The sequence below is a fragment of the Aplysia californica genome, unplaced genomic scaffold, assembly GCF_000002075.1.
Source record: "Aplysia californica isolate F4 #8 unplaced genomic scaffold, AplCal3.0 scaffold00665, whole genome shotgun sequence".
Classification (NCBI taxonomy): Eukaryota; Metazoa; Mollusca; class Gastropoda; order Aplysiida; family Aplysiidae; genus Aplysia; species Aplysia californica.
The window spans coordinates 307,546-321,493 of record NW_004797935.1 but is presented as its reverse complement, the minus strand read 5'-3'; the positions used below and the strand labels follow the sequence as shown (position 1 = coordinate 321,493).

Below are 13,948 nucleotides of genomic sequence, written 5' to 3'. Positions count from 1 at the left end.
GGGGTGGGGTGGGGGTATGGATGAAAACGGTTGTGTTTACGGTACAGACACTTAAGGGGGAAAAAAAGTAATTCGGCAGCTCAGCAAGTACAACTTTAATCACCACTACATCTAGGGCCTGTTATAACATAACCAGATAACGTCAAGGTTTTGTATGGATCCTACCTTTTGACTCCACTCCCAAAGTTCGCGCGTACTCTTCCTGTACTATGGGCATGGCACAGGAACGCAGTGCGGACAAAGATTCTCACTACAGAATCTTTGGTGCAGAGGCGGAACGTGGGTGGTTGGCTGGTGCCCTGGTGTGGTTTGCTCTTTCTTTTCTGTCAAACATCTATCAATCTTATCTCCCCTCCTTTTTTGTGTTTGTTACTCTTTTGTAACACCTCTAATCTTCGGCACTAATAATATGACCTTATTGTGTTGCAAGTGCCGTAAAACATTTACTAAAAGAAAAAACCCCAGAGGAACTACACTAGCATGATGTAGAACAACATGAATAGGCTTACTTGGCTCAACACGAAGGAGACACATCTAGAACAGTAGCACAGCCGAAGTGTGGAAGAAACAAAAACAGAGCGCTCCTTCCTCTTGCAAACAACAGCGGAAGCGGCACTTCTGAATAGCAAGATAAATTAATTTGTCTTGTTAGAAGCATCTGTTCAGACGACTTTTCCAAAAGCTAATGGATTGGGTTCCATTTGAAGGCAAAAGAAGTTATATAAGCAAAATAACCCATAATTACAACATACCCTAAGACTTATAGTCTTCCAAATAAAGAGCAAGGTAGTTGACGAAAGAGAGAATTTAGAAAAGAGCAGTTACTGTTACCGCAGACACCAAAGCTTTCTCTGGTCAGTGTTTTTACTGCGCTCGCAACTGCATAAGGTCATATATGAGCGTGCGGGACATACTAAACATTTTCAGTTGGTACGAAATTTTGAATTTTTCCCGGGTGGCGGCCGAAGCCTACTCTTATCGATTTTGGACGACCAAGGGTTCTTTAAAGTGCGCAACTTGCTCATTGGACCCCCGTGATTTTTCACCCTTGTCCGAGAAGGCTATGTGTAGATCTTTCCTACCAGAAGATCAGGGGGTGTGGCTGAAAGACAGCAGTAAGACAAAGCCAAGGAGAAGCAGTAGAGTGCAGAGGAAAGGGCAATAATTGGAGGTTATGAGGAGTGGAGGCAGAAAGTGAAGACGAAAGCAGACGACAGAACATTGCTAGAGATCTCGAGCAGAAAAGGAGGTGAAAGGAGACAATTTTAGAGAAGCTAGAATATTTTTCCGTTGCTACCCGGATTCAAACCCGGGATCTTTGAATGAGAGGCGAACACCTTAATCTCTAGGCCATGAGAGCCCCCTCACTAAATGTTTATTCTATTGTCAAGGGAATACTGGCCATTACTTATTTATTCGTATCATAGACTACTTAGATTAGAATATACAAAATTTAATCGCCTTTCATTCATACCACGTGTAAGCCTACAGAAAAATAATTACAACGGTGAATTCAGTTATGTAGATTTGGTTTAAATTTCCAGACTACAAACGAAAATAAGTCATTCAATTGTGTCCCGAATAACAGTTTTAGATGTCCTATTGAATGTGGGATTTCTTTGTCACAAAGATGAAGGAATTCCAGTAAAAAAGTCATAAGGTACTCATGAGTGAAAAAGTCAATTAAAGTACTGCATGTCAGTCAAGTAAAAAAACAAAACAAAAAACAAGTAACAAAAACAAACAAACCCCCGCCCCCGCCAAAAAACACAAACAACAACAACAACAAAAAACAAACAAATAAACAAACAAACACCCAGAACACCTAAGTCGTTGACTACTTGTATTTTCATGAAAGCAAATCGAATTAAAAGAACAAGCCAAGTCCGTAATAAAAAGTGAAAAACAGGCTACGTTGGTTGTTATTGGGTTAATGTGACGGTACGGCTTTGCCTGTTTTTCACTTGACCCCTTTCAAATGTATCGTGGATACGCCTCTGAAAATATATCGGTATACCCTTTGGAGTGCCTTCTGGAGATATCATACGTAACTGCAGTTGTGGTTGGGTTTTTTTGCGCAATGTATTTAATACTTGTATTTTAATTTACCATTTTTGTTCGTCGAAGGACAATTAGGCCTAGATCTCTGGATCTAACCGTAGATGAAATGCCATGCCATAGATCTACAGTCTACAGTAGGCTACGTACACGACTCTGCAAATCGTGCCGACGTTTAATTCCTAACAGATGCTCATAGAAGCAAGGCAGTACAAGAACCCAATATAAAGTACTTGTATTCTGATTTCTATCAAGGAGTATATGCGAATACAAATGCATAGATTCTATATATACATGTACAAATCTAACGTTTGTCTGTTGGTGCTGACTGGTAGTCGTCAAGGTATACAAGACAGCGAGAGGCAGGCAACGGGGGTGTGGCTGCGACCCGAAGGGGCATAACTGATAAATTGTATAATTTTATACCAGAGTTCGTGTCCTTTGTCCATATCTTCCTAGGGTCAGAGTTCGGCTAGCAACATGACGCTCTTCCTTGTTTTCAGCGCAGTTTCCACAAGTATTTTATTCTGGCTTCTGGCTCAGTGGTTGCCCCACAAGTTAACGACAGTGAAGGTTCCACGAATATATACACAGCCCAGTTTCCATTACCCGATCAAGTACTGGATTTTTAGACTTGTACTGTGGACCCGTAAGATATGTCAAAATCAACTCCGTCTGCGCAGACAGCAGGCATCTTCTTCAGATGCTGGGTACGGAGTGAAATCTCGAAACTCCCCAGAGGAAATGGACAAACTGCAGGAACTTCCCCAAGACATGCCAAAGGTATAGTAGTAGTATGGAACTGTTTGTACAACATGGAGTATTGAGGTTGGTAGAGAAACTTGCAAAGCATGTACACATCTTGAACTGTGAGTGTGAGGAGTTGCGTTCTGAAACACAGAAAAAGACTTTCAGCCATGTGTATGTACACTGCTCTGACCCAAGTGGAGTGAATTTTTTCATCCAGGCAACCTTAAATTGCTCCTGACCCCTTTCCAATTACATTACAGCCACATAAGTTTCCTATTCTTACCCCCCCCCCCCCACCTTGCTTCTGTATCTCTCTCCCAACCCCTGCCCCAATTGCTTCACCCCCCCTCTCTCTCTCTCTCTCTGTCTCTCTCTCTCTCTCTCCCTCTCTCTCTCATCTCTCTCTCTCACCTCTCTCTTCCTCCCTCCCTCTCTCTCTCTCTCATCTCTCTGATCTCTCTCTCGACTCTCCCCTCTCTCTCTCTCTCTCTCTCTCTCTCTCTCTCTCTCTCTCTCTCTCTTTCTCTCTCTCTCTCTCTCTCTCTCTCTCTCTCTCTCTCTCTCTCTCTCTCTCTCTCTCTCTCTCTCTCTCACTCTCTCAGTTTATGCTTACACCTTTCTTACTGAAGCAAAAAAATTCCCCCAAAGAACCAGATTTCCACTGCAGAACTATTCTTCAAACTTTTTTTCCATTGAAATATAAGCCATGCAAAAGCAGGTCTCAAGTTCAATATATTTTTATTTTCAGCATTATTGTTGCTAGTCTGGGAAATGCTAAAACAGTTGCTGAGGTATGATAATATACGCCTATGTTGAAATCTGTTGTGGCATGAATTTAATATGCCCAATTTTACTGAATGTTACAGCATATTTCAATATAAGCATTCCTTAAATGTAATCTGTTACTTTTATGAATCTTTAAAAAGGGGGAGCTTCATGTCAGTTTGATTTCACTCTTACTCAGCTTGTGATAATTATCTTCTGTTTTTGTATTCTTCCAGGCAGTGGATGCAGTCTACATCAATGGAGGTAACTCTGAAGGAGTGTTCATGGTGACAGCCACTGCCAGAAGACAGGACAATTTTGTGCAAACAGTTTTATATCTTCGTGTAAGTCCTGTAAATGCTTTTTGCTGTCATTTGATTAGTTTGGCGCACTCTCAGAATAATAGAGGGGGAAAAGCTGGAGGAAAAAATTAATATCTTTATTCTTTTTCAGGTTACTGTACTTGTATACTAACTCTGTGTATTTTGGCAAATCAAGGCGGTGTCAGAGTTGTTGGTATTGAGCCAACCAATTCTGTTGGTGGAAAATCTAACATTGTTGAGACTTCAGAATGGAGGGTGAGAGATACAGCCAGCACCTCTCAAAATCATCACAGAAGAACAATATGCTGTCACATAAAGAACACAAAACTGTTAGGGTTAACATATTTGATAGAATAAAAATTTGGGTCAGTGGGTCGAATATATCTGACTGGTTTCCTCAGTAGCCTGCTGTATTGTAGAGCAGTGCATCCTTAGTGAAGAGGAAGCTAATTCTGCATGCAGCTGTCGTATAAAAGCTGTGGGAAAAAAAGAGGGGCACAAAACACATCACAGATCATGATATGTTATTACGAAAGTCATATTCTTTCAATTGTGTACACATCGATACCATTGTGCAATATCTACGAAATGAGAAGATCATAATTTGTAAAGTTTGTATTTTAAAAAACCTCAATTACTCAATGCAAGAAATTTGAATAAATTCCTGTGTGGATTTTCTCGAGAGACCCAACCTCGTAAAACTTGAAATGTTTATTAATCTACGAAATGAGACTTTATTTAAAGCTTAAACTTTTATCTTCTCTCATATATAGATCCCATCTATAGGACTGCTGGAGATGCCAACGTTACCGGACACTTGGCTTCAAGACACAGCAAGTAGATCAGGCTTCTCTGGTGGAGGCCTTACATTGACTCCTATCAGCCCGATGGAAAGTTGGTCTATCACATTTGATGGAACAATGAGGTAAAATACGGGAATAGAGATTACCAACTTCTTTCAGATCAGGCCTACTTCAATGGTGTTATGCTATAACCATGATTTGAAAAAATTAATCAAGTAGCAAAAAAAAAAGTTTCCTGATTTAATTGACGAGAAAAAACAAAATAATTAGCCCACAGTGCTTTTATACTATCTATAGTGCATGTTGAGTCCTGATTTTTATCAGTGGCCCACTGGTTGACCTATTTTTTAAGTTACATTGTTGGGACTTAAATACCTTCAAATTGTGGTTTGGCATGTTTCCAAGAACTTATAAAAAGAAACCTTCTTTACTGTATTGTTTTCACGATGCTTTTTATGGTTTTATACTCGCTCGTAGAATTAATTTCTCCAAGAATAGGGTGTCAATTTAACTGACACTCTTATGTGGCGTCTGTGGCCTAGTGATTAGGCTCTCGGACTCGCAACCGTAAGGTCGTGGGTTCGAATCCCGTCAGGGGCCCGACGCTGTGTCCTTGGGAAAGGCACTTTGCTCAAATTTTCCTCTCTTCACCCAGGTGGAAATGGGTTCCTGACTATAGACAGTGAACGATCTCGTCAGTTTGATAATGTTTGAGCGTGTGAAATCCGCAGCTTGCACTGTATCCTTCCGCGAAAGCCGAGAATGTTTCTGAGTGTTCTCAGAGGGTCTGCTGGGGCAATAATAGTTGTAAAGCGCATAGAGCATGCTCTTGAGCATGGATATGCACTATATTATATATGCAATTATTATTATTATTATGTTCTTAAATTTTCAGAATTGCGGAGACAGGGAAATCAGTGAAGGTGGATTTCAACTTGATATGGAAAGCCTACACCAAATGTTTTGACTTTGATACAGATTTGCACCCACATGTAATGGCTGATGGTATTGCCAGAGAGACATGGTCAAGAGAATACTTCGACACACTGAAAAGGTGACAAAAATTATACAGTTGAGTAATGCACCTCTTGTTTATGTCTTGGTTTTTTTTTGTTGTTGTTGGGTTTTTTTGTTGTTTAATTAATTACAGAAACAGCAGCTCTTTGTCTTTTTCTATGTGCAAAAAGACTTTGATCCCGCCTTGCATGGGAAGCAATGTTGCCGTGATAGTATGAGTACAGTGTTATCGAGGAAGGGATGGGTACCCCTCAGTTTCTTACATGTACCGAGGAAGGGATGGGTGCCCCACTGTTTCTTACATGTACTAAGGTCACCTCAAGCAGAAGCTATTCTGTGTTGACTTTTGTAGAAAGGACAAGTGCTAGAGAATCTTATGCAGTTCTACAACATGGAGTTGAATATCGTCTTTTTACTAATAAATTACTGTGATGTGTATCTAGACCGTGCTTGGATGTGATGAATGTGTTGGACACGGATCTTTCTGTCTGTTTTTTTGACAGGCGTGGGCGGTTGTTATGCTTTTTTGTCGTCTGTGAGCTCAGTTTTGAAAGTGGGCTCCAGCTTCATAAATGTGTTGTTCTATTTTTGAAGAACTTGCTGCAAGTCTATCCTATTCAGCCACTGTCTCTTGTAGCTTGAATACAGGCTTTACTCTATGCCTAGATCTATGTTTATGAGGAGTAAGGTACTTTTTAAAAACAATATTCTTGTGTTTATCAAACTCATAATTCTTCAGTTTTCTCATTTGGCTCTGAGGATACATATGATGGTGTCATGCTTTAACCATTTAACTCAGGTTAACTTAACTGGTCTCTGGAACATTTTTTGGTAGGCCAAGACAAAACTATTCCGGTTTCGGTAAATGAGAGAAAGCTAAAAGAGTTAGCTCACTTGACTTCATGTATCATTTATAGTGCACGCTGACCAACTGATTTTTATTGAGAGCCCACAGACTGACCTCAGCAAATGTTTTAGAACAAAATAAAAAGAAAGAGTCGAACTTTTTCTACCAGTTCCACTGTTGGAGAGTAACATTCATTGATTCAATAATCATAACGTCCCAGTTGTTATTGCTCTTTGTACTTTGATTTATGCAAACCATCTAGAGCTGTGTGCACATGGGAGAAGGCACTATACAAATGATCAACATTATTACTATTATTGTTATTATTATTATTGTTATTATTATGCTTATGGTGTGAAGAGCAACAATTACTTATTGAACTGTCCCAGGGCACATCAGACTCACTACGAACAGTTTGGAGAGGTTTCTGGCATTTTGCATATTGATGGCCACCCCGACCAGAGAATCAGAGTGCAGGGAGTCAGAGACCATTCCTACGGTGGGTGAGACATTTCTGGGGCAAAGTAGGTGCATCGTTAGAAGCTAAATTAGCTTTGTTGTCTGGGGCAAAGTCTGACTTGTTTGACAGGGTAATCAAAGTGAGACGGGACCAGATAGAACCTGGAGATATCACACAAGAATCTTACTTGAGGCAGCAACACTGAGTTGTGATTCAAAACAAATTCTGAATTCATATTGTATGTTCAACCACCAAAATAATCGGGAAAGTATCTCATTAAACATTTATTGGAACTAACATTAAATTTAACTTTAGATGTGAATACCCTAACACAAAGCAAAGAAGCAGAGGTGTCACTAGTGCCAGTACTAATCTACATGTAATACCAGTGAGTCTAAACTCTTTGGTAGAATGTGACAATTATCAATTTTTTATTTCACACTTGGCTGTTTTGGTCTAGCTTTACGCAGCCAGGAGCCGGTGTCATAATTGAGGTCACGTTCTGATTATAGGACGGTAAAAAGTCGAGGGAAAAAAAACAGCACTCGCAGCTGTCAAGAGATTATATTAGGAGTTAGTACCCTTCACATTTGTGAGGTAGACTTGACCAGTGTAACAGTTAGCTTACATAATCAGTGCTTGTGAATGTGACTGCTTCTGACTGTGGCCTGAAAGGGGTGAACAGGGTATATGTGGCAATGAAACAGTTTTGAGTGCTGTGCACAGGAGGTTCCCTTCAACTCTTTTTGTAGACTCTTCCAGCCTCACTTTAAGCTTACTTAATCAAAGCTTGTGACTGCTTATAAAGTGGCTTGAAAGGGCTGAACAGGCTATTCTGTGGCAATGAAACCGTTTTGAATGTTAGGTATACTGTTCATTGGAGATAATGAACGTCTTTTTACATTTAATTTATGAGGTTTACGTTCATGGGTGAATTTGACTGCAACAATGTTTCAAAATTAGGAAGGGAATCCGTGATTATTTGATTACAGTGGAAACCTGATATAACAGGGATGGTGGGACCAGAGAAAAAGTCCTGTTATATCAGATCCCTGTTAAATCAGAAATGTAAGGAAAGTAGGCATTTGTTCACTTGTCCAGCTTTATTTATCCATGGGCACTTTCCCTTCCCACAAGTACCCACAAACAGGGGTTTTGGCAATGTGGCAGGCCTGTGCATGGCTATCACAAGTGTGTGTAGCTAGGCTTAGGGCTAGATTGAAGTATGCAGCACGCCGCAGCCCTCTCTCGCTTCACCCGCTACGTGTGCTTGCTCCATCACTGCGTTACTCTCTCTCTCTCTCCCCCCTCTTACTCTTTACACATTGTTAACGAGCCTTTGTCCCTGTTATAACCGATTGGGCTCCAATGAGGCCCTGTTGTTGCCGATAACTTTTAAAAGAGACAAAGAATAGGAAAAAACGGGGATTTTAAAAATCCCTGTTATTACCGAGCCTGTTATTTATGGTTTCCACTGTGTGGACGCTTTGCCACTGATTGTTGTTGTTTTTCAGAATGGCCTCGTTGAGCTGCCCTTATTGCCACTGCTGTATCTTTAGTAGAGATGGACTCATTTGTAGAGTGTTCTTATCCTTAGAGATGAAGTCATTCATAGCGTGTGTTTTTGGTGTATAGTAGTGTTGTACCATGTATTTTTGGGGGATTTGGGAAACATCTTGAGGTTAGAGGAGAAGGAGAAGAAGAAAAATAAACAGTGTGGGGGGATCTTTTGCAGATGAAAATGAAAAAGAAACGAGAAATGTTTTTTTTTTTCTGCAATAGATATGATATAGCAATAGCACATTGGTTTTTTCTTTGTAGTTTCAGTTGTTGTTGTATTTCTTATGGATCTGCCCCTGTGGTTTTATACACCCCGCATAATTTAGCAAAATTTGATCATTTTTTGCTTCATTTCTGATTATTTTCCTTTATCATTCTTTGTTAAAATCAACAGATTCGCATAATTTCACATTTTTGGGCTCAGTTTGCATAACTTCAGAATTTTTAAAAATAAAACCGCGGGGGTAAATAGATATAATTCAGGCTGAGTTTGTCCTAACTTGTGTGTGGCTTTAAAACGAGGCATTGTTAAATCAAGCTTATCTTGATGCATTTTGTTGATATTTTGTACTTAAGCAAGCTAACTTATAGCAGAAACCATTTGTATTTTATATTGCAGGAAATATCCGAGACTGGAAATATTTCCACCGTTATGCCTTGAACTATGCGCACTTAGAAGATGGCAGTGCCTTGTGTGTAGGAGCGATCTGCATGCCTATGTCTTTGTCCAGGTAAAGTCAGGAAGATATCTATGAGTTGAGGCCAATTTTCTTCTTCATAATTTGATTTCCTCAGATCATATGTGTTTGTTTCTTTAGCCAGTCGGGCCAATTTCAATGAAATAGTTATTCGAACTGACTAAATTTTGCTGGCCTTAAAAAATTGTACGGTACTCCGCAACAAACCCTTGAATTTTTATTTCTTTCACAAAGGAGTCTTTGAAAACTCTTTTACAGTATGTAGGCCCTATTTCTCTTTTACCAAGACTTCTGTTTACCAGTACACAATTACTACAATCCGAGTTGCTTGCAATTTCTGTTTGATAAGAGTGTTGTTGCCAATTTCCTATTTTCCTCCTTTCACTTACCTGACAAATAAGACAGAAATCTATGTTTCTTGATATACCTTTAATCATTTTTGTACTGTATTCCCTGCCTAAACGCACGCCACTCAAAAGCACGCTCCACTCAAATGCACGCTTTTGTCATATGAAGTTTCTTTTTACTATATAATTTAGACGTACAAACGCACGATTACTCTCTCTAAACACACGCTTCAATCCTCGAAACACGCTGGCAGGTAAAGCTTGACAAGGGGAAATTTTCGCTGCAGCCTGCATAGCTTGCTTAAGACAAGCCTAGAAAACCGGATAGGGCCTATTTGGTGAGACTGCCCCTCACGCCAAACAAAGAGAGTGATGGGCAGCGTTTTCACACCAACTTTCCACAGACACATAGATCTAGGTCTAGGACTGGTCGGTGAATTGTTGGGGGACTGAAAAGTTTTTTGATTGGTCACTGGAAATGCATTTTTGTGAGAAGGTTTCTGACTGGTGTTTGGGTGACTGCTTGTAATGTTTAGTTAGACCTAGGCCTATGACGCACAACACACGTGAATGCTGTAAAACACTAGGTAGGTCTCTATAGGATTAAAGATTAGTCAAGTAACCTCAGCTGTGCTTGAAAAACTTATAACATGCTACTTGTTCATTGAATCACAAGAGAAATGTAGAGATCTATGATTCTGATGTCGTCCATGAATTTACGGTTGGGCATGTTCACTTGGAAAGCCACGTGGCTGGCCCGTCGTCTCTATGACTATCACAAACAGTTTCCTCTTGGGCTATCTGTTCCCGACATTTTATGGTGGATATCGTTACATTGAGTCTGTCTTTGCACAGGTTCATATAAACGCATGTCCGTATAAACACACGCTTAGGGGCCCTCCCGAACACCGTGCGTTTAGGCGGAGACTACTGTATAATGTATGGCTCTTTCGTTTTGCAGGTGTGAAAGAGAAATCAATTTACGCTTGAGACGATTAGGGAGTTAGCGAGGGATTTGCTCTTATATTCTTTAAAACTGCTATATATAAATTTATGTAGGGCCTATTGCTCCAAAACTGATTTTTCAAAAAAGAATTTTCAAACAACATTAAAAATGTCTCCTTTAATTTTAAGTTTATCTTTTACCCTGCCTGATCCACAATGCTAAAAAGTGTAGTGTAACTAGTGTAAGTAAGTTTATACTGTGAATGAGAAAGATAACATCAACAAAAACATCTCTAAGTCCTTCAGAATTAGAGTAAATGTCTTGCAAATAACAACAGTGAGTCACTGAATAAGTAGGCAATTTTCCCTTAGCCCACTTTACAATGTGATTTCTCCCGCGTTTTTTTTTTGTATCTCCAGGCTGGTTGTTGGCTACTTCTTCCATCCTGACGGCTCCATGGATGCCGTGTCTGAGACAGATTTTGAGTTCTACAACTGGGGAGAAGACGGGCAGCCTCCTGAAAAGTTATCTTTGAAATTCACTGCTGGTACGTGCTCACTGCCCCCCCAGCCACTTTACTTTTTATCCGGCGTGCAGACAAATCCACGTAGAGCTGAACTTTGTTTGTTTTTCTTTTCCGGTAGAACTAGAAGAAGAATGCTTGCCATAGCTTTGATAAAGATACCATGGAATCTACTTAAACTTAATCCAGAAACAGCGGTAGACTGAAAGAAAAGAAAATCTGTGACGTTTTTTATTTTATTATTTCAGCAACCTCTCGAAAGTATACAGTACTGTAGCGATACCTGTCTTTATCTGAAGTTATCTTCAAGTTTTAGTTTAATGGAGTTTTACGGCATTTGCAACACAATAAGGTCATATAAGTGCTGAAGATTAGAGGTGTTACGAGAGAGTAACAAACACAGAAAAAAAAGTAGGAGAGATCAGGACGATGGGTGTTTGATGGGAAAGAAGGAGTAAACCACACCAGAGCACCCACTTATCTCCATTTTAGAAGGGATTATATAAATCTACAGATGTGTTTGTGTTGCCAATTGACAAACTATATCATCCCTGTCCTGATACAAGATATTCATTTTCTCTGCAGGTGGTCAAAAGTACGACTTAACCTGTGAAGTGATCCAGTGTCCCATTTTCTACATGGGTGAGGACTGGGACGCAAGAATATTTGAAAGATTCTGTAACTACACTGTCAATGGAATCCGAGGATGGGGCATCAGTGAATGGGATTATCGGTAGGTTGTTGTGTGTACAAGCAGCTTTTTTTTGCTTTGATCTCCCTCTGTAAATTTGTTAGTAATATTGAATTTACTAAATGCAGGAAATTGTATGAAGGGGTTGAGAAGGTGGTTACTTGGCCAATGCCCACTGTCTTGTTCAGTTTTAGTTTTAGTTTTAGTTTTAGTAGAGGTTTTACGGCGCTTGCAACTGCATAAGGTCATATGAGCGCCAGAAGATTGGAGGTGTTACAAGTGAGTAACAAACATTAAAAAAAGCAGGGGAGGTAAGGACGATAGATGTATAGGAAAGAAGAAGCAAACCACACCAGAGCACCCACCAACCACCCACTCCACCATCTTGATGTGCCATGTGGGTTGTCTGTTTTTTAGTTTTGAAAAGTTGGCAGCTATCTACAATGTACTATGTATGTGACTGTGTGTTTTTGCTGTTTCCTTGCGTCGTACACAAGACACAAGTTGAGTTATAGGGTCTAAAGTCTAGTCTATATGTCGAGTCTTTGAGGAGCAAGGTCTTCCTTTCACTGGACAGATAGAAGAAGGCATACGAGACAGAGTATCACAGAGGTATACACCAAGAAAGAGAAACTGAATTTGATTCAGCAACACTTTGTTGATTTTGATGTCTCCAATTTTGTTATTTCAGAAATGGGAAATTCATAAAGTCACAAAGGCTTTTAATGTAATCAATTTGATTTAAAACATTTTAAAAAATGTTTTTACAAAAGTGCCTACTAAGAGCTCCACTTGTGTGTTTTAAACTGGAGAAATATTTAATCAATACAGAGACAATGATCCCACAGCAGTTAAAGAAAAAAGAATTAGTCTGCGACATGTTTCACATGACAAAAAAGTATTAATTTTATTTTAGAAACCTGTTTGACAAGAATCTTGTTTGCTTTTTCTTTCCATCAAACAGAAATTATGACGGCAAAGAAGTGGAGCTGACACAGCGTAAATCATGACAAGTGGTTTACCTTGAAGCAACATGGTCACTTCTCTCCGGAAAAAAAAGTCATGACATTGTGGCGATTAATCTGAGCTAGAGGATATTTGGACGATTATTGATCAATGATATTTTGAAATTTTTTATGGATGGCCTTGGGCACAAAAACATCGAACTCTGATTTCTCTCTGATGCTTTTGTGTTTGAAACAGTACTTTACTTTACTTACTTTTCCAATCCAGCGTCTGAAACGGCACAAAAATTCCATTTTGCACTGTAACAGTTATATCTCAGCCACGAGATTTATTAATTTGCTGAACATTCGTGTAGGCCAAAATGAAATAATAATTTTATAACGATACCGTAACAGTTGCATTTATATAGTGTATATCAACGCTCTAAAGCATGCTCTTTGTGCTTTACAACTATTATTACCCTAGCAAGAACACTCAGAAACATGCTAGGCTTCCAAGGAAGCATGCAGTGCAAGCAACAGATTACACGCTCTTAACTCTTGAATTCACTTTGATGATTTTATACATGAAACAGCAAGGAACGGAAACCCAATTTTGCATTGTTTCTGTTTTTATCCCAGTTGCTAATCTAATTATACTTGTGTATCAAACAGTCATGGGATCAAAGCATCTTTGTTCCTGTGCTATGTTTGGAAAAAGATTTTTTTTTAAAATTCTCCTGTCACAAGTTTGTCTTGTCTTGACATTTAGATGAATTTTGCCCTAGGCCATTGGTGTTTTTTAAATGGAATATAATACCAAGGACGTAATTTATTAATATTATTTGCATGGTTCACAATGAAACTACCTGATGAGTTATTAGTTCAATTTGTATTATGACATTGCCTGTTGTTTGATGTTTTGGGAGTTTCATTTCAGTCAGTAAAAAATAATTTGAACAAGACTGTGTTCTCATTCTACTTTGTTTCAGAAAGAAACATTTAACCCCATCCATACGTCGTGTTTACGTATCCATACGACGTGGGGAACTCTGTGCGACCACTTTCCAAAGAGGAAATTTGCTCGTAATCCGATCCGTATGCTTTGCATAGCAGTCTGTCAAAATGATTTTTTCAGAAATACTGAAAGTTTCAAAGAGATCTTCGCACTAGAAGTATTCTAAAATGTGAAGAATACAACCCGGGCGGTACAAAA

The 13,948-nt window shown here is 39.3% G+C and overlaps 1 protein-coding gene across 1 annotated transcript; it reads left to right on the top strand.

Moving 5' to 3' along the window:
• Positions 1-2,213: 2,213 nt before the first annotated feature.
• On the top strand, positions 2,214-13,697 carry LOC101853644. Its single transcript, XM_005108162.3, has 9 exons — positions 2,214-2,841; positions 3,810-3,917; positions 4,670-4,821; positions 5,595-5,753; positions 6,953-7,062; positions 9,203-9,314; positions 10,994-11,121; positions 11,683-11,830; positions 12,753-13,697. The coding sequence occupies exons 1-9, from the start codon at positions 2,539-2,541 to the stop codon at positions 12,796-12,798; spliced, it is 1,266 nt and encodes a 421-aa protein (XP_005108219.1). The 5' UTR covers positions 2,214-2,538; the 3' UTR covers positions 12,799-13,697.
• The last annotated feature ends 251 nt before the right edge of the window (positions 13,698-13,948 follow it).

What these genes read in the sequence shown, in the direction of transcription:
- LOC101853644 (XM_005108162.3), top strand. Translation starts at nt 2,539, where the DNA reads ATGACGCTCTTCCTTGTTTTCAGCGCAGTTTCCACAAGTATTTTATTC. An exon ending in AAACAGTTTTATATCTTCGT is followed by an intron (nt 3,918 to 4,669) that starts GTAAGTCCTGTA and finishes TCTCATATATAG; the next exon opens with ATCCCATCTATAGGACTGCT. An exon ending in ATCAGTGAATGGGATTATCG is followed by an intron (nt 11,831 to 12,752) that starts GTAGGTTGTTGT and finishes TCCATCAAACAG; the next exon opens with AAATTATGACGGCAAAGAAG.